At 43.3% G+C, this 23,892-nt stretch overlaps 1 protein-coding gene and 1 long non-coding RNA gene across 2 annotated transcripts; both read right to left on the bottom strand.

Moving 5' to 3' along the window:
• Window positions 1-2,127: 2,127 nt before the first annotated feature.
• On the bottom strand, window positions 2,128-5,816 carry LOC135551358 (uncharacterized). Its single transcript, XR_010457288.1, has 3 exons — window positions 5,734-5,816; window positions 5,390-5,510; window positions 2,128-2,191 (listed from the first exon to the last, which is right to left on the bottom strand). It is a non-coding gene; the product is annotated as an uncharacterized LOC135551358 (long non-coding RNA).
• A 17,112-nt stretch (window positions 5,817-22,928) lies between these two features.
• On the bottom strand, window positions 22,929-23,677 carry LOC135551357 (guanine nucleotide-binding protein G(T) subunit gamma-T1-like). Its single transcript, XM_064982578.1, has 2 exons — window positions 23,579-23,677; window positions 22,929-23,180 (listed from the first exon to the last, which is right to left on the bottom strand). The coding sequence occupies exons 1-2, from the start codon at window positions 23,675-23,677 to the stop codon at window positions 23,052-23,054; spliced, it is 228 nt and encodes a 75-aa protein (XP_064838650.1). The 3' UTR covers window positions 22,929-23,051.
• Window positions 23,678-23,892: the final 215 nt, after the last annotated feature.

Below are 23,892 nucleotides of genomic sequence, written 5' to 3'. Positions count from 1 at the left end.
TTCAACCTCACGCTCTCGTCCAGGGTCACCTGTATCCAGTGGCAAGACACTGTCAAGATGGCTGGAGATAATTCTGGATGCAGTGGATGGTCTGAGGAAACCTTCTGATGGCATTTCCTCCACCAAGGGTTCCACAGACCCAAACTCAGATATTGAGTTTCCCAGGTTAGTTAACCACCTCCAGGGGTTCGGTGTTGGGAGCTGCTGGCAGTACTGACTCACCAGGGGGAAAATGGAAAGCAACTGGTGTGCGCCTACGGTAGCAACTACTGTTCCCAGCAAAGACTGGTTGAACACCCAGCTGACCAGACAATAAAGAGCACACGTAACCACTAGGCTAATAAATAAATTGTCTAATTTGATTACAGACATCATGTTATTTCAAGTTTGGAGCACAATATTACATTGTTAAAATGCCATAAATTGGGCATCTAGGGCTTAACTATTTTTTAAACATTTATTTAACCTTTATTTTTAAGAACAAATTCTTATTTACAATGACGGCCTACCCTGGCCAAACCCGGACGGCACTGGGCCAATTGTGCGCCACCCTACGGGACTCCCAATCACGGCCAGATGTGATGCAGCATGGATTCGAATCAGGTACTGCAGTGATGAGAGTCAAATGAACTGTGTCGAGTGTGAAAGTTGTTAGAGGTAGTTTCGCGAGACAATGCTAATGCCAGTGTTAGCATAATGACTGGAAGTCTATGGGTATAGCATGCTAGCAGATACCCATAGACTTTTGCATTAATGCTAGTTAGCATTGGCTCGTGAAACTACCTCTAACTTCCTTTATACTGGACACAGTGACACGAAAATTGCATCCACGAGTTCATCTGAATCTGGGGAAGTAGATAATGGGCATCATTGCCAAAATCCCGAAGTATCCCTTCAAGAAAGGCAAAGTGATCGTGTTAGGCGAGAATTATATCAAAAGTTTTACCATTGCAACATTTGATGTACAGTCACATTGACCGTGGTTGTCTGAAGATTGAGGCATCACAGCTGGTGATGCCCCACTGCGATTGTTTCAAATGGTGGGGAATAACCAATGTCAATGAATGTCATCCCCATCTTTCCTTTGAGGTACCTCAGACATACACTATGAGTTAATTTTACTCCAAGCTCAGAGTTTGTCTGTGGAGTGTCTCTTCATCCTAAAACCGACTCCGAGCTGGGATTTTCTTCTTCCTAAAACAGGTTTTAACAGGATTCCTAGGACCTTTTCTGAGATGCTGTGTGGATACGGGCCCTGATCTCTATTGTATAGTAATTCAGGAAAACACATAAGATACTACTAACAAAATTGGAAATGATTCAATTATATTGATTAGGCGATGCATATCCAACAAATGTTTGGAGGCACATTTCAGCAAACCATTTCACAATTTGGTATTTAGAGTATAGGTCGACCGATTAATCGGAATGGCCGATTAATTAGGGCCGATTTCAAGTTTTCATAACAATCGGAAATCGATATTTTTGGGCGGCGATTTGCCGATTTTTGTATGTTTATACCTTTATTTAACTAGGCAAGTCAGTTAAGAACACACTTATTTTCAATGACGTCCTAGTAACGGTGGGTTAACTGCGTCGTTCAGGGGCAGAACGACAGATTTTTCACCTTGAAAGCTCGGGGATGCAAACTTGCAACCTTACAGTTAACTAGTCCAACGCAATAATGACCTACCTCTCTCTCATTGCACTCCACAAGGAGACTGACTGCCTGTTACGCGAATGCAGTAAGCCAAGGTAAGTGGCTAGCTAGCATTAAACTTATCTTATAAAAACAATCGATCATAATCACTAGTTAACTACACATGGTTGATGAAAATACTAGATATTATCTAGCGTATCCTGCGTTGCATATAATCTGACTGAGCATACAAGTATCTAAGTATCTGACTGAGCCGTGGTAGGCAGAAGCAGGCGCGTAAACATTCATTCAAACAGCACTTTCGTGCGTTTTGCCAACAGCTCTTCGTTGTGCTTGTCAAGCATTGTGCTGTTTATGACTTCAAGCCTATCAACTCCCGAGATGAGGCTGGTGTAACCAAAGTGAAATGGCTAGCTAGTTGGCGCGCGCTAATAGTGTTTCAAACTTCACCCGCTCTGAGCCTTGGGGTGGTTGTTTCCCTTGCTCTGCATGGGTAAGGCTGCTTCGAGGGTGGCTGTTGTCGTTGTGTTGCTGGTTCGAGCCCAGGGAGGAGCGAGGAGATGGACGGAAGCTATACTGTTACACTGGCAATACTAAAGTGCCAATAAGAACAGCCAATAGTCAAAGATTAATTAAATACAAATGGTATAGAGGGAAATAGTCCTATAATTCCTATAATAACTACAACCTTAAACTTCTTACCTGGGAATATTGAAGACTCATGTTAAAAGGAGCCACCAGCTTTCATATGTTCTCATGTTCTGAGCAAGGAACTGAAACGTTAGCTTTCTTACATAGCACATATTGCACTTTTACTTTCTTCTCCAACACTTTGTTTTTTCATTATTTAAACCAAATTGAACATGTTTCATTATTTACATGAGGCTAAATTGATTTTATTGATGTATTATATTAAGTTAAAATAAGTGTTCATTCAGTGTTGTTGTACAAATAAAAAACCCTTTTTAAATCGTCCGATTAATCGGTATCGGCTTTTTTGGTCCTCTAATAATCGGTATCAGCGTTAAAATCACAATCGGTCGACATCGAATTTAGAGGACAAAAACATTGATACAACTAACAAACCACTCAGCTACAGTGTTTTGAAATCCTTTATAAACAATGACAGTGTGAATCCACAATGACATGCCAAACCACAGAAATATATATTGCCCTCTGTATTGCAAGAAGGGAAATTGACAGGTCCTCTTGGACATGGGTGTAACACATGGGTATATCCTCAGCCTGAAGTGTCGCCAGTTGCGCCACCAAATTACTAGCTTTTGCATGATGGCGATTGGCAAGACGTTTCAGGAGGGGGGTCATTGTGCAAGCAAGGCAGAGGCCAGATTACATTTAATTGATTAATTAAATTGATTCAATAGTTCCCCCCCCCCCCTCATCAATCTACACACAATACACCATAACAACAAAGCAAAAACAGGTTTGTAGAATTTTCTGCACAATCATTTTTTTTTTGAAAACTGAAATATTACATTTCCATAAGTATTCAGACCCTTTACTAAGCACTTTGTTGACGCACCTTTGGCAACAATTACAGCCTCGAGTCTTCTTGGGTATGACAAGTTTCCCCCATTCTTCTCTGAAGATCCTCTCATGCTCTGTTAGGTTGGAGGGGGAGCGCTGCTGCACAGATATTTTCAGATCTTAGATCGGATTTAAGCCTAGGCTCTGGCTGGGCCACTCAAGGACATTGTCCCGAAGCCACTCTTGCGTTGTCTTGGCTGTGTGCTTAGGGTTGTTGTCCTGTTGGAAGGTGAACCTTTGCCCCAGTCTAAGGTCCTGAATGCTCTGGAGCAGGTTTTCATCAAGGATCTTCTCTGTACTTTCCTCCGTTCATCTTTCCCTCGAGCCTGACTAGTCTCCCAGTTCCTGCCGCTGAAAATCATCCCCACAACATGAGGCTGCCACCAGCATGCTTCACCATAGGGATGGTGCCAGGTTTCATTCAGATGTCACACTTGGCATTCAGGCCAATGACTTCAATCTTGGTTTCATCAGACCAAAGAATCTTGTTTCTCATGAAACAAGTTTCTCAAAAGGTGCCTTTTGGCAGCTGTCGGAGTGGCCCGGCGGCCAGCTCTAGGAAGAGTCTTGGTGGTTCCAAATGTCTTCCATTTAAGAATGATGGAGGCCACTGTGTTCTTGGGGACCTTCAGTGCTGCAGACATTTTTTGGTACCCTTCCCCAGATCTGTGCCTCGACACAATCCTGTCTTGGAGCTCTACGGAGAATTCCTTCGACCTCATGGCTTGGTTTGTGCTTTGGCATGCACTGTCAACTGTGGGACCTTATATAAGACAGGTGTGTGCCTTTCCAAATCATGTTCAACCAATTGAATTTAACATAGGTGGACTCAAATCAAGTTGTAGAACACATCTCATGGATAATCAATGGAAACAGGATGCACCCGAGCTCAATTTTGAGTCTCATAGCAAAGGGTTTGAATAGTTATGTAATTAAGGTATTTCTGTAAAAAAAAAATATATAGATTTGCAAACATTGTATTGTGTGTAGATTAACTAGGATTTTTTAAAATTTAATCAATTTTAGAATAAGGCTGTAACGTAACAAAATGTGGAAAATGGGTCTGAATACTTTCCGAATGCACTGTAGAAATATAGGCTATTAGCAATATGTGTCTCGTCTCAGCGTTAGTCTCTGACAGTGTAGGATAAACCATAACCTCTTTATCTAATATACCATCTGGTAATCTGATGTGTCTGGGACTTCCTTGTCCACCTTCTCTCTAATCCAGCCTGTTCATGCTGAAGGGCTCTGTAGTTAGCACTTTGTAAAGCTGCTCGCCCCACTCTTCTCTGACCTAGCTAGATTTATGAGCCAATTTCCCCATAGGGCCCACCACGACCAACAACACCCACTGCATTGTTCTCTGTAGTAGTTCACTTCAAAATAAAAGTTTGTTAGATGTTTTGACATCTAGGGGGACTAATGTCGAGATGAGTTGTATTTTCTAGTCATTGGGTTGATATGCTGTATTTGGATCTAGATTGGTGTGTCGTGTGACTTGGACCCATCTCAACCTCTTTGAGGTCTGAAAACATCTCGACAAAATTAGACTTTGGAATGAATCACCACTTTAAATTCTGAAACGTGTTATATATTATTTAAAATACGACAATCAAAGTTGTTCTAAAAAGTCTATTTTTCCCCTCAGTGATGCTGCAGATGGTAGAGGACAGCATTTGAAATGGAAATAGGGACTGACAGCTTTTGTGGAACGTGACTCCACACATTCAGAGTGGGCAAATATCTACACTCACCACAATATGGCCGCTACTCACATCCACATATTCAGTGGAGTGGGCCAAAGCCAGAATGACAGGCTAAGCACTCCTTAGGCCTATATCATCTTGAGTCTGGTATGCAACAACATTTCTCTACTTAATTTTCTCACGCTAGCCCTTGAGAGGCTCTTCTGTTGAGTTTTGATGAAGATCAGTGCCTAGTTGGACACATTGGGCACTCAGGGGTCTATGAGGAACTCATTACCACTTGCTGCTGCTTTATCTTTCGAGACGCTTTTACGAGGCTACACCATTTTCTTATTTTCAAGCTGCTCCTCATCTCACTCTGATTCAGGTGATTGTTCATGAAATTTGATTTTTCGATTTTTTTGAATTTTTATTTTTATTTTTTTGAGACAATTCAATTTCACAGAGGAAGAGACAAAGAAGAAGTTCATACCAACTGGCTTGTTGACACCCAGAAAGCCAGCATTTCCCAAGAGCTTGAAGACTTTGTGGGCAGGAAATATCCCCTCTGCCTCCCATTGGTCCACATAGGGGTTGATATCCTGGTCGATGATCTACAACACATGCAAAGACAGAGGGAAAGATGACAAACACATAGATGTAGGTGTGGTACGAGCTACGTGTCCCGGGCGTAGGTTGTCTGTGTGAGAATGGATATGTATGCCAATGGTGTGGTTGTGTGAGACTAACTTTTATATTACATTTCATTCCAATCTATTGAATGTTAATATAAATAGCTTACTTTCCCCCTGACAATTTACTTGGAAATTGACTCACCATCTTGACAGAACCACATTAAGAACGGTCCATAGTTGTAAATAAACGGGAAGTTGTCAACTGTATTTTCAGCAGCCCTGTTTTGCCTCTACTTCAGTCTATGTAACCTATCACTGGCAGACTGCTAGACAATGTTTACATATCAATGAATACACAAAGAACACAAAACATACTGAAAGAACATCTCATATGGATGAATACATGCTATGATAAGAGGGGGATGCTATTGTGTGTGCTACTTCCCACCTAACTATTACACTCACTGTCAACAAGCCTTTATTGCAGTTTCACAAGACTGCCGATAGAGATCGGATTAGTGTATTACCATGTAGCCTAGCTCCCCAAACCCAATCCAAATTCTTGTCATTAAGAGGGAAACAATTATAATATAGTTTGAGACTAACAAGCCTATGTTTGCATCTAACAATGTTAGACAAAAATCAAATCTAATTTCCCTATGGAGTCACCATAATACTAACTGTACCAGTTACAGTATACCAGCTCCAGCACATGGACATAGAGATGTGCAGGAATCTAGAAGCATGAAGATGAAGTGATTCGGACTAAGTGAAACATTAGATCCTCCATGTAAAGCTACAGTAATATATGATGGATTATGAAAATCTCTGTTAAATCCACCTGAGGGCATTCCCTTCATAGCGGGGCCACAGCCAAACTCCCCTGCGTCATGCTTGAAAACTGTTAGGGAGTGAAGGGAGGAGGAGCGGAACACTCCCGGTCTAGAGATATGGGAGTGTCAAGAGACCATTGGTACGTCCCAAATTCCATATGTAGTGCACTACTTTTGAGCAGTGCCCAATACATTGGGTACACAAAACATTAAGAACACCTGCTCTTTCCATGACCGACTGACCAGGTGAATCGAGGTGAAAGCTATGATCCCTTATTGATGTCACTTGTTAAATCCACTTCAATCAGTATAGATGAAGGGGAGGAGACCAGTAAAATAAGTATTTGTTTATCCTTGAAACATTTGAGACATGGATTGTGTGTGTGTGCCATTCAGAGGGTGAACGGGCAAGACAAAATATTTAAATGCCTTTGAATGGGGTATGGTATTAGGTGCCAGGTGCACCAGTTTGAGTGTGTCAAGAACTGCAATGCTGCTGGGTTATTCCACGCTCAACAGTTTCCCGTTTGTAACAAGAATGGTCCACCACCCAAAGGACATCAAGCACACATAACACAACTGTGGGAAGCATAGGAGTCAACATGGGTCAGCATCTCTGTGGAACGCTTTCGACACCTTGTAGAATCCATGCCCCAACGAACTGAGGCTGTTCTGAGGGAAGGTGTTCCTAGTGTGTGGTACACTCAGTGTATAGGGAACAGGGTGTCCTTTGGGACGCAGCCCTTGACTCATATGATTTGTGTATCCAATAGGTATTCAGCTGGAAAACTACTTAAAAAGACACTATCAACATCCCACATTTTCTCTGCGAACTCAACCACTTCTTAGGGGGAGATGATGCCTACATGTGTATATGCTAACCTCATTCGCAAAGATAAACAGCATGATGAGATGGATGGTGTTCTTTTTTGAAGGAGCATAGAGTACAGTAGAAGAGCCTAAACGTACAACTACTATCAGCTTTTAACAAGTGTTTAACATAGCCTATATGCATTTAATCTACGATGCATAATTGGTTTCGAAAAGCCACCTGAAATTGTTTCACTAATTCTACAACCTCATAAAAATAGACCTGTTTTTGGGCGGAAATGTTCAAAAGAGTTAATACTGCCTATGTAAAATAGTTCGATTTTAGGCAACGACGTGTGCTTCCTCCCAATTGCATTTCGGTAGTTAATGTAGAGACCCTTGACAAACCTGTCCATAAATCTGCATTCAAGCGTTGCTGTGGAACACAACAACTCTCCAATGGCAGGTAGAGAGAAAATTAAAAGCAATTAAAACCACCATAATTATGCAGTTAAGTGAGGAAAATTACTAATTTAGTGTAATGCAGCTTCCTTCAGTGCATAAGCCACAGTCAGGGGCCACGAGTCACTGTTCATTATGGAGTTTGTTCTAAAATCTTAAAATTCAGTCTTATTAAATATGACTGAGTTCATAACCAGAGTAAAGCACAAGTTCTGGCTTTCCATGGGGGTTTGAAGGCATTTCAAGACAAACGAACAATTGTCAAGTGGAAAATGCCTCCCCAAAATGCCTGTTTTCATATTCCAAAAGATTGTACAAGGAGGGATAGCAACATACACAGAACTGGCTCCTCTACCAGCCAAGAATAACAAACAGACCTATAACCTAAGAGTACAGGACAGGTAGGCCTATAACCTACGAGTACAGGACAGGTAGACCTACTGTGTAACCTATGAGTACAGGATAGGTAGGCCTACTGTGTAACCTATGAGTACAGGACAGGTAGGCCTACTGTATAACCTACGAGTACAGGACAGCTAGGCCTCCTGTATAACCTATGAGTACAGGACAGCTAGGCCTACTGTGTAACCTACGAGTACAGGACAGCTAGGCCTACTGTATAACCTATGAGTACAGGACAGGTAGGCCTACTGTGTAACCTACGAGTACAGGACAGGTAGGCCTACTGTATAACCTACGAGTACAGGACAGGTAGACCTACTGTATAACCTACGAGTACAGGACTGGTAGATTACACTGTATAACCTACGAGTGCAGGACAGGTAGGCCTATAATCTACGAGTACAGGACAGCTAGGCCTACTGTATAACCCACGAGTACAGGACAAGTAGGCCTATAACCTACGAGTACAGGACAGGTATAACCTACGAGTACGGAACAGGTAGGCCTACTGTATAACCTACGAGTACAGAACAGCTAGGCCTACTGTATAACCTACGAGTACAGGACAGGTAGACCTATAACCTACGAGTACAGGACAGGTACAACCTACGAGTACAGAACAGGTAGACCTACTGTATAACCTACGAGTACAGAACAGCTAGGCCTACTGTATAACCTACGAGTACAGGACAGGTAGACCTATAACCTACCAGTACAGGACAGGTATAACCTACGAGTACAGGACAGGTAGGTCTATGGCATACGAGTTTCTTTCTGGGATTGTACAGAACAATAACACTATACACACACTACACTCACTCCAGGGGAAGGCATGAGTAACAAACCTGTGAGAAATATAGCACAGTATAATCAAAATGACCAACAGACAGATATGAGCAGAGTACGAGTCCAGCTCTTCCTCTGCAATAAATGCACAATTTGACAAAGTTCAAATCCTGGGGAAGGGAACGGGGAGGATCTGCTAGGTCTTAGAAAGGGAAATGTCCATGTCTACTGGGACTATTATTCATACATAAAGGTTGTTTTTGACTGGTCAAGTTGCATACCAGAACAATTTCACAACCCAGAGCTGTGAATTATAAGTTGGGGTCAAGAGCACTGTCAAGAACACCACTTCCCCCTGACTTGGCTGTGTTTCACACCTAGTTGGGCACAGTGCAATAACGTTCCAGTAATAGAACTTACACATGTTCAGGGCAGACATCATTTCATGACTGAGCCAAGGATTTGAAATTGAGTAATCTCAGAAGTTATACTTTACTCTAAAATGGAACATAGGTTAGAACAGGTTAGAATATTCTGATTGGATTTGCAATGTGATTATGAACGTCTGACCTTCTAGTAATTCAAGGATTCTTTTGTATGCCACTACCAAGTTTACAATGCATGGAACCCTCAACTGTATTCTTTTAATAAACTACAGTGTCAGGACCCGGTTTCGAACCTGGGTCTCCGGAGTGAGAAACAGTCACTTAACCAACTGAGCCACGAATAGACAGCAGAACCCAGAAGATGAGGCAGACACAGCAGTACTTAAGACGGTGTATTTAATAAAGAAAAAATCCTAAAATACAAAAATGGCAAATCCAAAAGGTGGTAGGTAAAACACAAAAGAACTCAAAAGAAACTCACCAAAAATAAACAAAAACAAAAAACAGAATACCACAAGAACGTCACCCGGAATCGACAAGAGCACACAGAACACTAGGGCAGGGTGCTAACATACAAACACAGAGCACAGAACTGAGGGAAACAAAGGGTTTAAATACAATCAGGGGAAACGAGACACAGGTGCAAACAATAATGGGGATCAAGGGAAAAACACAGGGACAAAAAGCACAATGGGGACATCTACTGACAAAAACCCGGAACAACCCTGGCCAAATCCTGACAGAATCCCCCCCCTAGGAACGGCTCCTGACGTTCCCACCAGCTCTCTCAGGGTGGAGGACCCTGAACTGACGAATGAGGTCAGGGTCCAGGATGTCTTTGGCAGGAACCCAGGAGCGCTCCTCAGGACCGTAGCCTTCCCAATCCACCAGATACTGCCAGGACCGCTGCACCCGGCGGGAATCCAGTATCCGGTGGACGGTATAAGCCGGCTGGCCTCCAATGACACGAGGCGGAGGTCTGTCTGCCGGGACAAGGGGAGAAAAAACAACAGGTTTTAACAAAGACACATGAAATTTGGGATTAATCTTAAGGGATCTGGGTAAGTGTAGGCGATAAGAAACTGGGTTAACTCTCCTGGCAACCTTGAAGGGGCCGATGTATTTTGGGACAGCTTGCGAGACTCCACCCGTAGATGTAAGTCTCTTGTGGAGAGCCAGACTCTCTGGCCGGGGCGCAGGGTAGGCCCGGGACGGCGACGTCTGTTGGCTTGTTGTTGATACCTCTGTGAGGAACGCATCAGATTAAGACGGGTCTTCCTCCACATAAGCCGACAGCGTCTGACGAACCTCAAGGCTGAAGGCACTCTGACTTCTGCCTCCTGGTCCGGGAACAATGGAGGAGCATAGCCAAACTGACACTCGTGCGGGGACATACCAGTGGAGGAGGAGCGCAAGGTGTTGTGCGCGTATTCGGCCCAAACAATAAAGGATGACCATGTGGACGGGTTGTCACGAGTCATACATCGGAGGGTGGTTTCCAGCTCTTGATTCATCCTCTCTGTTTGGCCGTTGGACTCCGGATGGTACCCTGAAGATAGACTGGCAGAAGCCCCCATGAGTTGGCAGATGGCCTTCCAAAACCTTGAGGCGAACTGGGGACCTCTGTCAGAAACCACATCTTGAGGAATGCCGAAGACTCGGAACACATGATTAATTACCAACTCAGCCGTTTCCTTGGCAGAAGGTAACTTAGTCAGAGGGACGAACCTGGCCGCCTTTGAAAACCTGTCGATTATGACTAGGATAGTAGTATTGCCATGGGATGGAGGAAGTCCAGTAATAAAGTCCAATGAGATATGGGACCAGGGTCTGTGGGGAACAGGTAAAGGATGAAGGAGTCCTTGAGGGCGGAGGTGAGAAGATTTGCCCTGGCAGCACACGGGGCAGGCATTGACGAAAGTGGCAACGTCTTCTCTTATGGTAGGCCACCAGAACTTACGCTGGATGAACTCCAAGGTGCGACCTACGCCCGGATGACAGGTGAGGCGAGAGGAGTGCCCCCACAGAAGGACCTGAGTCCTCACTGCCTTAGGGACAAACAACCGATTGGCAGGGCCTCCTTTAGGGTCCGGTTCGCTAGCTTGAGCACGTCTCACGGTATCCTCCACTTGCCACGAGATCGGAGCCACAATCTTAGCAGCAGGAAGGACAGGCATGTCCGTGTCATCTCGAATGGCAGGAGCGTAGACTCGGGACAGGGCATCCGGTTTGAGATTCTTCGACCCGGGCCGATAGGTGAGGATAAACTGGAATCGATTGAAGAAAAGAGACCATCTAGCTTGTCTAGAGTTCAATCGCTTCGCCTGCTGGATATACTCCAGATTTTTGTGGTCCGTAAGCACTTGAAACGGGTGAGAAGCCCCCTCGAGCCAGTGTCTCCATTCCTTCAATGCCATCTTAACCGCTAGGAGTTCACGATCCCCACATCGTAGTTCCTCTCAGTCGGGGTAAGCCGGTGTGAGAAGAAAGCGCACGGATGAAGCTTCTTGTCTTCACCCCTCTGAGACAGGACAGCTCCAACACCAACCTCTGATGCGTCTACCTCCACCACAAATGGTTCATCCGTAGTCGGTAGTATCAGGATGGGAGCAGAGAGGATGCGCTGCTTGAGTCCTTGGAAGGCCGTCTCAGCTTCTCTTCCCCAAAAAACCTTGCATTGCCACCTTTGGTTAAAGCTGAGAGAGGAGCTGCCACCAAACTGAAGTTCTTGATGAACTTGCGGTAAAAGTTTGTGAAGCCCAGGAAACGCTGAACATCCTTAACGGATTTGGGGGTGGGCCAATCCGCTACCGCCCCTACCTTCCTAGGGTCCATTTGGATTCGACCGGGTTCCACTACAAATCCCAGGAATTGTACTCGGGATGAATGGAATTCACATTTTTCCGGCTTAACGTACAGATGGCTGTCCAGGAGGCGTTTGAGTACTTGTCTGACATGCTTAGTGTGTTCTTGAAGGGAGCTCGAAAAGATGAGGATGTCATCCAAGTAAACGAACACAAATATGTTAAGCATATCCCTAAGCACATCGTTTATGAGCGCTTGGAACACCGCTGGGGCGTTGGTCAGGCCGAAGGGCATTACCAAGTATTCATAGTGACCAGTAGGCGTGTTGAAAGCGGTCTTCCACTCGTCACCAGGTCTGATCCGCACAAGATGGTATGCGTTCCGCAGGTCAAGCTTAGTGAAAACAACTGCTTCATGGAGCAGCTCGAAGGCTGTGGCCATAAGGGGTAGCGGGTAACGGTTACGGACGGTTATGTCATTGAGTCCCCGGTAGTCGATGCAAGGACGTGACCCACCATCTTTCTTGGCCACAAAGAAAAACCCTGCTCCCGCCGGAGAGGTTGATGGACGCATGAGGCCTGCTTCCAGAGAGTCCTTGATGTAGGTATCCATAGCAGCTCGTTCGGGTGGAGATAGGGAAAAGATCCGACCCCTGGGGGGCAAGTGCCCGGAAACAGGTCGATGGGGCAATCGTAAGATCTATGGGGTGGTAGCATGGTGGCCCTCTGTTTGCTAAACACCAGTTTGAGGTCATGGTAACACTCGGGAACTCGGGTCAGGTCGATGGATTCTAAAGACTCGGGAGTAGAACTCGGGAATTCTGGAAAATACAAGTAGCTTGGCACGTAGGACCCCACTGCTTGATAGTGCCCACAGACCAGTCGATGTGAGGGTTATGGCTGTGAAGCCAGGGGTATCCAAGGACGAGAGGGAACTCGGAACAGGAGATCAAATGAAAGTTCATCAATTCCTGGTGTTGTGAAACTGAAAGTCTCAAGGAGGTAGTGACATGAGTGACAAGTCCAGATCCCAAAGGGCTTCCATCCAATGTAGTAACCCTCATGGGGTCACTTAGAGGTTCAGAGGGAACGCCATTCTCCTTCGCCCAGACACCATCCATGAAGTTACCTGCGGCTCCAGAGTCTACCAAGGCTTGAAGGTGAAGCTTGTGGTTGTCCCAGGAGAGGGTGACTGGAATGAGCAGACGGGAGTTGGACGGATGGGAGGAGGTTATGTTTCCCGTTACAGTTCCCCCGGTCTGTACGGGACAGAGCGTTTCCCTGGAGCCCGGGGCACGTGGAACGGAAATGGCCCGGTTTGCCGCAATATAGACAGCGTCGCTCCTCATCCGGCGGTCTCTCTCAGCCTGGGTGATGCGTCCAATCTGCATGGGTTCCGGTGGAGCCAGTGATGATAAAGGTGGGGACTTGGAGCTGGGACTGATAGGAGCTAGAGGTCTACGGTTGAGTTCTCTCTCTCTCAGACGCTGGTCAATGCGTGAGGCCAACTTGATCAGGGACTCGAGATTGTCCGGTGGTTCCCGAGTGGCCAGTTCATCTTGGATAGTGTCGGAAAGGCCTTTCAGAAAGCACACCGTGAGCGCCTCGTTGTTCCAGCCACTCGCTGCTGCCACCGTGCGGAACTGGATGGCATAGTCCGTCACGCTGCGCCAACCTTGATGGAGAGTCAGGAGCTGTTTGGCTGAGTCAGAACCACTGCTTGGGCCTTGAAACACTCGTTTGAATTCCTAAGCAAAGGCAGAGTAGCTGGCACAGCAGGAACTATGGGCATCCCACACAGCAGTAGCCCAGGCCAGGGCTTTTTCCGACAGCAGGGTGATGATATATGCGATCTTAGACCGGTCGGTGGGAAACGACGAGGGTTGCAGCTCAAAGGAGAGAGAACATTGAGTGAGAAAGCCTTTACAAGCACTTGGATCACCTGAGAACCGTTGGGGAGGTGGAAGACGAGGTTCAGCCAGGGGGTTAACTGCCATGGGTACGTGAACTTGAGGTACTGGGACGGGAACTGTTGCCGGGGTAAGTCGATCAGATATTTGCTTAATGGAAGTCAGCATCTCCGACAGAAGATGAGAATGTCTAGCCATTAAGGCCTCTTGCTGAACCAGGGCGGCTTCGTGGCGTTGGACAGTCTCCTGGTGGTGGGACAGCGTGGCAAAAAGGTCCTGGGAACTGGCTGCCTCTGGGTTCATTTTTGGCTCTGTGTTTCTGTCAGGACCCGGTTTCGAACCTGGGTCTCCGGAGTGAGAAACAGTCACTTAACCAACTGAGCCACGAATAGACAGCAGAACCCAGAAGATGAGGCAGACACAGCAGTACTTAAGACGGTGTATTTAATAAAGAAAAAATCCTAAAATACAAAAATGGCAAATCCAAAAGGTGGTAGGTAAAACACAAAAGAACTCAAAAGAAACTCACCAAAAATAAACAAAAAACAGAATACCACAAGAACGTCACCCGGAATCGACAAGAGCACACAGAACACTAGGGCAGGGTGCTAACATACAAACACAGAGCACAGAACTGAGGGAAACAAAGGGTTTAAATACAATCAGGGGAAACGAGACACAGGTGCAAACAATAATGGGGATCAAGGGAAAAACACAGGGACAAAAAGCACAATGGGGACATCTACTGACAAAAACCCGGAACAACCCTGGCCAAATCCTGACACTACAGGTCCTATTTGTCCCACTGGTGAGTTGTATTCATATTGTTTCTCATTTCCTTTTACATTTATATCATTCCCATCATCCGCATGTTCATTGATTTTCAACCTCCCTGCATCCTTTGAGGTTTAAGTCACAATAGAAAACAATTTTATTTCCATTAACTTCCCTGTCTTGATTTCCTTCTGTTTATGGGCTCTCTGTATTTTTAGTTCTTTGTCCCTGGTGACTGTCTAGCAAAGCGGAAGGCAACCATAGTCTTATAGGGCTGCAGGTACTGTAGAGGTTAGCCTATGCCTAGTCCCAACCAGAGCCATATATTTAGACAGTTTGGCAAACTTTTGAATATTGTTCTAATTCTAGACATTCAGTTACATAGCATTGTTTAAATATTCCCCATATATTGTTAATGAGGAGCTAACTAGGCTGTCATAGAATGTTGTCGTGTTATGTAAATGCATCATAATGCTCATTCTAGACATTCCGTTTTATAGTATTTAAAAATATATATATATTCCATATAATGTTAATAGGGTGCTAACATGGCTGCCATTTAATGTTGTCGCGTCATGTAAATGCATCATAATGCAGAAACCATATTGGCCCAACTCGAAATAAATGGCTCTGGTCCCATTTAGGCATCATACACCTGACGCAGTCACTCATGATAAACATTCAAGTGGAACGGACAGCGTTTTAGCAACATTAAATCTTATTCAAATATGTTCATATACACCCACAGGAAGAATAGGACACATTTTTTACATTGTCTAACAAGCGAGCACTAAGATATGGTTAATAAATTCTTATAATGTTTGGGAATGACATATCCACCTCATTTTCCAACGTTGCTATGGACACAGCCAAACAACGGAAGTGATGGATTCGACTCCCGCTTTATGTCCCTAGCGCAGCCCACTAGTGGCAAACTTGCAAGAGTAAATCATTTGAAAGAGTCTATTTATAGAGAATTAAATTCTAATTTGATATTTATTAAATTCAAGTTTGCTAACGTTCGCTATTTACTAGTAGGCTAGTTCGGTTGTAATAATAACTTTAGTTGTGTTTTGTCAGAGTTAAGGCCCGGGCCATCCACTAAGCCAATAACTACAACGATAACTAATGATAAACAATAGGCTACATAACTATAAAATGTGGGTGAGCATCCACACTAGAGGAAAGTTGATAGTTTATTGATCTACAGTCCTACACCAGTTAATCAACACATCCTACGCACTGCTATTAATTAGGTGGTAACAAGACCATTCATGAGGTCTCTAACACACAGATACTGGTTCAGACCATTCAGTGCTTTCAGGGTGTGTTCATTGTCATACTGACAATTGCAAATAATACATCAATGCACATGTAGGCCTAATTAACAATAATATAGTAACTCATATTTAATTGTTGCAATTCGACAACAAACACTTTTTAGCCTACGCATATTCTTAGGTCTACAGTATGTCATTGTCTTGTTGATCAAGTGGTTTCCATAATTCTTTTGGTTCTTCTTTTTGACTGTGTTCATCTTTGTCTGTCCTGTGCAACTATTTGCAAAGCATCAGTGCAACAATGTTATCATAACCAGCCAAAAGTGATCACACCAATGCACTACCTCTCCTTTTTATTTTTTATTTCACCTTTATTTAACCAGGTAGGCAAGATGAGAACAAGTTCTCATTTACAATTGCGACCTGGCCAAGATAAAGCAAAGCAGTTCGACACATACAACGACACAGAGTTACACACGGAGTAAAACAAACATACAGTCAATAATACAGTATAAACAAGTCTATATACGATGTGAGCAAATGAGGTGAGATAAGGGAGGTAAAGGCAAAAAAAGGCCATGGTGGCAAAGTAAATACAATATAGCAAGTAAAACACTGGAATGGTAGATTTGCAATGGAAGAATGTGCAAAGTAGAAATAAAAATAATGGGGTGCAAAGGAGCAAAATTAATTAATTAATTAAATACAGTAGGGAAAGAGGTAGTTGTTTGGGCTAAATTATAGGTGGGCTATGTACAGGTGCAGTAATATGTGAGCTGCTCTGACAGTTGGTGCTTAAAGCTAGTGAGGGAGATAAGTGTTTCCAGTTTCAGAGATTTTTGTAGATTGTTCCAGTCATTGGCAGCAGAGAACTGGAAGGAGAGGCGGCCAAAGAAAGAATTGGTTTTGGGGGTGACTAGAGAGATATACCTGCTGGAGCGTGTGCTACAGGTGGGAGATGCTATGGTGACCAGCGAGCTGAGATAAGGGGGACTTTACCTAGCAGGGTCTTGTAGATGACATGGAGCCAGTGGGTTTGGCGACGAGTATGAAGCGAGGGCCAGCCAACGAGGGCGTACAGGTCGCAATGGTGGGTAGTTAATGGGGCTTTGGTGACAAAACGGATTGCACTGTGATAGACTGCATGCAATTTGTTGAGTAGGGTATTGGAGGCTATTTTGTAAATGACATCGCCAAAGTCGAGGATTGGTAGGATGGTCAGTTTTACAAGGGCATGTTTGGCAGCATGAGTGAAGGAGGCTTTGTTGCAAAATAGGAAGCCAATTCTAGATTTAACTTTGGATTGGAGATGTTTGATGTGGGTCTGGAAGGAGAGTTTACAGTCTAGCCAGACACCTAAGTATTTGTAGTTGTCCACGTATTCTAAGTCAGAGCCGTCCAGAGTAGTGATGTTGGACAGGCGGGCAGGTGCAGGTAGCGATCGGTTGAAGAGCATGCATTTAGTTTTACTTGTATTTTAGAGCAATTGGAGGCCACGGAAGGAGAGTTGTATGGCATTGAAGCTTGCCTGGAGGGTTGTTAACACAGTGTCCAAAGAAGGGCCAGAAGTATACAGAATGGTGTCGTCTGCGTAGAGGTGGATCAGAGACTCACCAGCAGCAAGAGCGACCTCATTGATGTATACAGAGAAGAGAGTCGGTCCAAGAATTGAACCCTGTGGCACCCCCATAGAGACTGCCAGAGGTCCGGACAGCAGACCCTCCGATTTGACACACTGAACTCTATAAGAGAAATAGTTGGTGAACCTGGCGAGGCAATCATTTGAGAAACCAAGGCTGTCGAGTCTGCCAATGAGGATGTGGTGATTGACAGAGTCGAAAGCCTTGGCCAGATCAATGAATACGGCTGCACGGTAATGTTTCTTATCGATGGCGGTTAAGATATCGTTTAGGACCTTGAGCGTGGCTGAGGTACACCCATGACCAGCTCTGAAACCAGATTGCATAGCAGAGAAGGTATGGTGAGATTCGAAATGGTCGGTAATCTGTTTGTTGACTTGGCTTTCGAAGACCTTAGAAAGGCATGGTAGGATAGATATAGGTCTGTAGCAGTTTGGGTCAAGAGTGTCCCCCCCTTTGAAGAGGGGGATGACCGCAGCTGCTTTCCAATCTTTGGGAATCTCAGACGACACGAAAGAGAGGTTGAACAGGCTGGTAATAGGGGTGGCAACAATTTCAGCAGATAATTTTAGAAAGAAAGGGTCCAGATTGTCAAGCCCGGATGATTTGTAGGGGTCCAGATTTTGTAGCTCTTTCAGAACATCAGCTGAACGGATTTGGGAGAAGGAGAAATGGGGAAGGCTTGGGCGAGATGCTGTGGGGGGTGCAGTGCTGTTGACCGGGTAGGAGTAGCCAGGTGGAAAGCATGGCCAGCCGTAGAAAAATGCTTATTGAAATTCTCAATTATGGTGGATTTATCAGTGGTGACAGTGTTTCCTATCTTCAGTGCAGTGGGCAGCTGGGAGGAGGTGTTCTTATTCTCCATGGACTTTACAGTGTCCCAGAACGTTTTTGAGTTTGTGTTGCAGGAAGCAAATTTCTGCTTGAAAAAGCTACACTTTTCCTACACTTTCCCAGCATGCATTTTCTATGCTGTTGGCCTGTTTTACATTCAGCAATTAAAAGAGCAAGCCTGCTTCTTTTCCCAAATAAGCTATTAGTCCTAGTATAAAAATTTATTTAAATGTCCTGTCGCTTTTGGCTTTTCCTGGGATTTCAAGAGAAGAGAAACAGCCTATTGCGGAGAGGCTTGCGTAGCCTATTGTTTGTTGCGCACAGGAACAGCTGGAAAAGAGGTGCTAGTGATGAGTAGCCGAAGTAAGAAGCTAAATAAAGGCTAGATTCATTAGCTAAATAATAGGGCTATAGGCTACCTGTCAAAGTGCAAGAAAAACAAGTAACCAGATTATGAAATGGCAGATCTGTAGTGCATTCCTCCAGGCTGCGCTCTGTGTTCACCGGCCATGAAAAGCTCCACTATTGATTAAATCCAGTGGCGACCCATCATTCAGGGAAGGTGGGGCAGAGCCTGTTAACGCACCACCGATTTTGAGTACCACCTGTTTTGAGCTCCACATTTTTTGCAAAAAATAATAATAAATAAATACAATGACAAAATTGGGCTTGCCTGTTTTGCATATTATTTTGGCATTAATGTGTCACATATCAGTTGTAAACAATGTAAAACAAAATGATGGTGGTGGGGCAAGCAAGCAGAAAATACGGAGTGTTGTGCCGTGATTGGCTCAGTGTTCTGCCACTCATGGGGAAACTACGTCACCGCGAAGTGTAAGGGGAGACCTCTAAATTTCTCGCCCTTTGGCTGCTGACATAGCGTTACATTAGAAGTGGCCATCCAAGAAGGATCAAGGTCATTTGCCACAGATAAAATGACGTCAAATCACGTTATATTTATAGTAGCTTTGATTGGACTGATCATGTCAACATCATACTTTCAAAATGTTAGCTAGCAGTCATCATAATGAATCAGAAATTATAGATAAAACGTATCGGTGCTCATCGGCCATTGGACATAAACATTACACAACAAGTTGGAAATCACAAATTCAACAATGAGTGGTTTGGAAGGACGTGACCACAGCACAAGGTGAGTACAAAAATGTATTGTACGCTGCTGCATAAATTATGTGAAATGCCAGGGCAATATGCATACTGTAGCTAAGAAAGTAATAACGTTACTACAGTAAGTGTATGTTGTGTAGTAAGCTGTTAGTAGCCCATGTGCCTCACGCTAATAATTTGGTCCCTTTTCACCTCTTAATTAGCCTATAGCCTGTTTTAGAGAAATGTCATCATCGAATATTGTAAGAGCTTTCATTGTCTGTTTATATGCCCCCGTTATTTATCCTACGGTTCTGACTTGGTGTACAGCGCGAATGCAGCTACTCAGATGGTGTACTTTGCCAGAATGTAGCCCAGTGCTAAGATAGGCCTAATATATGAAAATATGGGCTTCTCCTTTCCAACTCCCCGCCTGCTAATACTGTAGCCTATTTTACATTCAGAAAGCAAGCACAAGCGTTCATCTCTCCTCCAATAGGCTATTAGTAGGCTAAAGAAAATAAGTGTCCAACAAGCTTTTGCATTCTGGTTTTTCCTGGAACTCAACAAGATTGAAAATGAATAGCCGTGGCAGCGGAGAGGCCAGGTGCGTAATACCATAACAGAACAATTAAGACAGACTGGCTCCAGATGTAGCCTATCCTATAGCCTAAGTTAGAATAATATGCATATCAGACCATAACTGATAAGCTCAATGTTAAGCTTAATACTGCAGTGAAAATATCTAGTCAATTTAAACAGAAAAATAAAAACAGGTTCAGGCTATCCGATAACAAAATCATAGGTAGCCTACACTATGTGCACTTCTGAGGTTAAGCAGAGTGCACTCCCTACCAGTCCAAGTCCCGCAGGTACGCTGCTTGAAATGCTACCCTGTTGTTTCAGTATTTTAGGGACAATAAATGTATTCTACCTAGGCTACAACAACATAATGTAATGGAGAATGTTAATGTTTTCAAGTTACTACAAAAATCTAGTCTAGGCTGTAAACTGTAGTGAATAGGCTATGTCATTTGAATAACCGCTCAAAAGCCTGGCGTTATAAATGCATATTCATTTAGAAATAATTGCATCTAACCTGCCATTTTGGGCAACCAATTGCATCAGATATGGGGGTTTTCTAGGCAGTTTAGTCTACAAGGTTCAGGCACATTAGCAGGACAGTAATATGATGTATTTTGTCATGATGTATTAGCTAACAGAAACATTATAATGCAGGGACTTCTAGTGACGAGCATGTGAATTATGATAATGCGCAAGCAGGGAAGAATTTGTATCCATAGTTTCCGCGTTTGGCGGAAATGGGTGGAGGCAGCAAACAATGTACCATGTCAGCTGTGATTTACAACCTGATAGGAATATTTTTGGGACAACCAACACATGTTTTGGTGAATTATATTACTCATGTATTGAACTGCATCCATCTATTCTGCCAACAATGCCTTACTGTACGTCATGGAATTTTTGGTCAATTTTTTTTTTTTTTTTTATGGTTTTGTGGTATAAACTGGGAATTTTATATTTTTGACTGATATTATGATTGTTTGTTTCATATCTGCAAAGTAGTTAAAACACTGTCAGTTCTACTTTAATGATAGTCAGTCAGTCACAATTTACCCAAGATACATTATGGTTTTGATGCTCTTGAACACAGCTTATAACTCAAAACACCTGACATACCTGTAGCACTCCAGGACCAGGGATGCCTTCAATAAGCCTGATAAATATTCAAGTACAGGTTTATGAAGCAGATTCTTCTCAGGGATTAAACAACAGGCAAAAATCAGAGGTAGATTAATTTGACAAAATTCCAGTTATAAATGCATTGGGACAATTGTGTATGAATACGACATGTGCTTGATGTTTGGCAGGTTGAATGAATGACATTGAAATATTGATTGACAAAAAAATTCACTGTTGCTGATTGTGACAGAAACACGGAGATGTTTGTTTCAACCACGCAGCAAAATGTTTCAACCATAATGAGGGCTACAATTGTAGTGCAATATTTCATAAATAACATTAATATTTGGTTGTCTATAAGTGGTATATATCAATCAGATTCGTTTTATAACTACAATAACAAAGTACTGTATATATGTCAAATTCAGACAAACGTCACGTGAGTCAGTGGATGTTTGTTTTTTTCTCCCACAAGGCTGTATCCAACTAATACAGATTTTTCTGTTTTTTTTCAGGTTGTGGTGCTTGTAATATTGCGAAATATTGTCGTAGGATAGAACTGAAACTTTATTCAAATACGAATAGAAAAAAGAGTCGTTTGTGTCGAGTTAGCCTTTCTGCTAGTGAACTCTCACCTATTTTCATGGTGCTTAAAGTGCGATTATCATTTGCAAGTTAAACCACCAATAGTCACATCCACGAAAGCTATATTATTAACTTTGTGTGAAATTGAATCATGATTTTATTATTATGTGGTTCATTGTTGTAATGGTACGCTAACTAACTAGCTACCAGTCTTGCATTCCTTCAACGCAAAATGCTCTGGTGTGTAGAGTAAATGATCAGCCGTTATCTCTGAACCACTGGCCGTTTTGGGTTTAGATGACACATTTTCAGCCAGCTTCCTTGTACTGCTTAGCGAGGTTAATTTAGAGAAATGACGGCTTACTACCAAATTCAGTCGCTGAGCCATTTCTGTGTAAGTAACAGTTTATGTTGTGTGTGCGTCAATGAGCTGCACATGCGCAACTGGTAGTGTCACAAGCAATTGCCACGTTCAAAACAATTGGGAACTCCGAAATCTCTGATTTCTGTGCGGTTTTTTTTCTAGAGATCCGTCTTTCCGACCTGAAGATCACTGACGTCATGTTGTGATTTCGTATTTCTTCCGAGTTCCCAGTTGTTTTCAACGCGGCATAAATGCAGTAGTAGGCCATGCCAGACAAAGTAGAAAGCTGTAGGCTAGAAAGGGGGATTTCATGATGTTCAGGTGAGCTACCCATAACATACATGTTCCTTACCTTCATAACTACTTTTTCCCCCATTGATGGCACATTTGTCAATACCATCTTGTGTCTATAAGCCTGTAAAAGTACTCTGTCTTTTACACAACATTCGGGGTGACTTGTAGTTGTAAACAAGCTCATTTAATTACTGTGGTTTTGTCCAATAATGAGATAGATGGTGCACACTCAGACTATAGACAGTCTCATGGGAGACAAGCTCTTTACTGACAATATTAACCATCCAACAAACCTCTGACAATCATTCCAAAAACAACCCTTATTTCCTGCATCACTCCAAGGAGGGATCACAATCTAGAAGGATTCATTTACATGGTTTCACGAGATTTAGATTTATTTACATCTGTTTTTTTTTACCATCGCCTCTTGGTTAGCTATTGCTGATCCAGCTATGTTTCCTAGGAAGGGGGCATGTCCTTGGGCACTAGAGAGGGTCTAATCAGTGAATGAAAATCTCCACTGTCTGTTCTGACTCCTGTCCTCTTCAGCAGACGACACATCCACCTTTCAACTCCTTGAATGGGTTCTTGTCTTCTGCGATGCCTTTGACCAGAGTGTCCTCTTCTACACCGGCCTGAACTGCCTCCATAAACTCAGTGCAGCACTTAGACGTCTGTCATACAAAAGAATGGTTAACATGTAACACACACAACTGTAATATCAAGAATGCATTTACATTTTAGTCATTTGGAAGACGCTCTTATCCAGAGTGACTTACTGGAGCAATTATGGTTATATGCTTTGCTCAAGGTCACATGGACAGATTGGTTTGAATCCCCGAGCCAACTACGTGAACAGCGACTTTTCCGTTACTGTCTCCTGACCGCTAGGTTACCTGTCATTACAGTCTCTTTTGATGACCAATCCATTCCACTTTGGAACATTTCATGGCTTTTATCCATGTTTAAAATACAGTACAAATGTATTACTATCCCACTTATTATTATTATTGCATAGATATTACTTTTACAATTGTAAAAATTATCAATCAAAGTAAGGTGTCAAATTTACCATCCATCTCTCAAGCTTGACTTCAATCTTCTTTTGGTCTCTTTCCATTTTAGCCTTATCCACGTCTGTCAACTCGTCCATATTTATCACCCCCGGCATTGTCTGTCAACGAATAGAAATACATTGTTGCCAAAGGGAAGGTAAACATATTCTTAAATAAGAGCCACACTCACAAAAAGTATTTTAGAATACGTCTCGTAGAACCATGACAATCAACATTGTATGCATTAGGTTGCGTATCTTTTGTTATTTTGTTGATTAGTGTTGTGGATATTATTTTATTTTATAAAAATGGCCCCCAATACTACACTCAG

This window comes from Oncorhynchus masou, chromosome 13 (assembly GCF_036934945.1).
Source record: "Oncorhynchus masou masou isolate Uvic2021 chromosome 13, UVic_Omas_1.1, whole genome shotgun sequence".
Lineage (NCBI taxonomy): Eukaryota > Metazoa > Chordata > Actinopteri > Salmoniformes > Salmonidae > Oncorhynchus > Oncorhynchus masou.
Note: the sequence above shows the minus strand (reverse complement) of the source record. Positions and strands in the feature narration are given on the sequence as shown.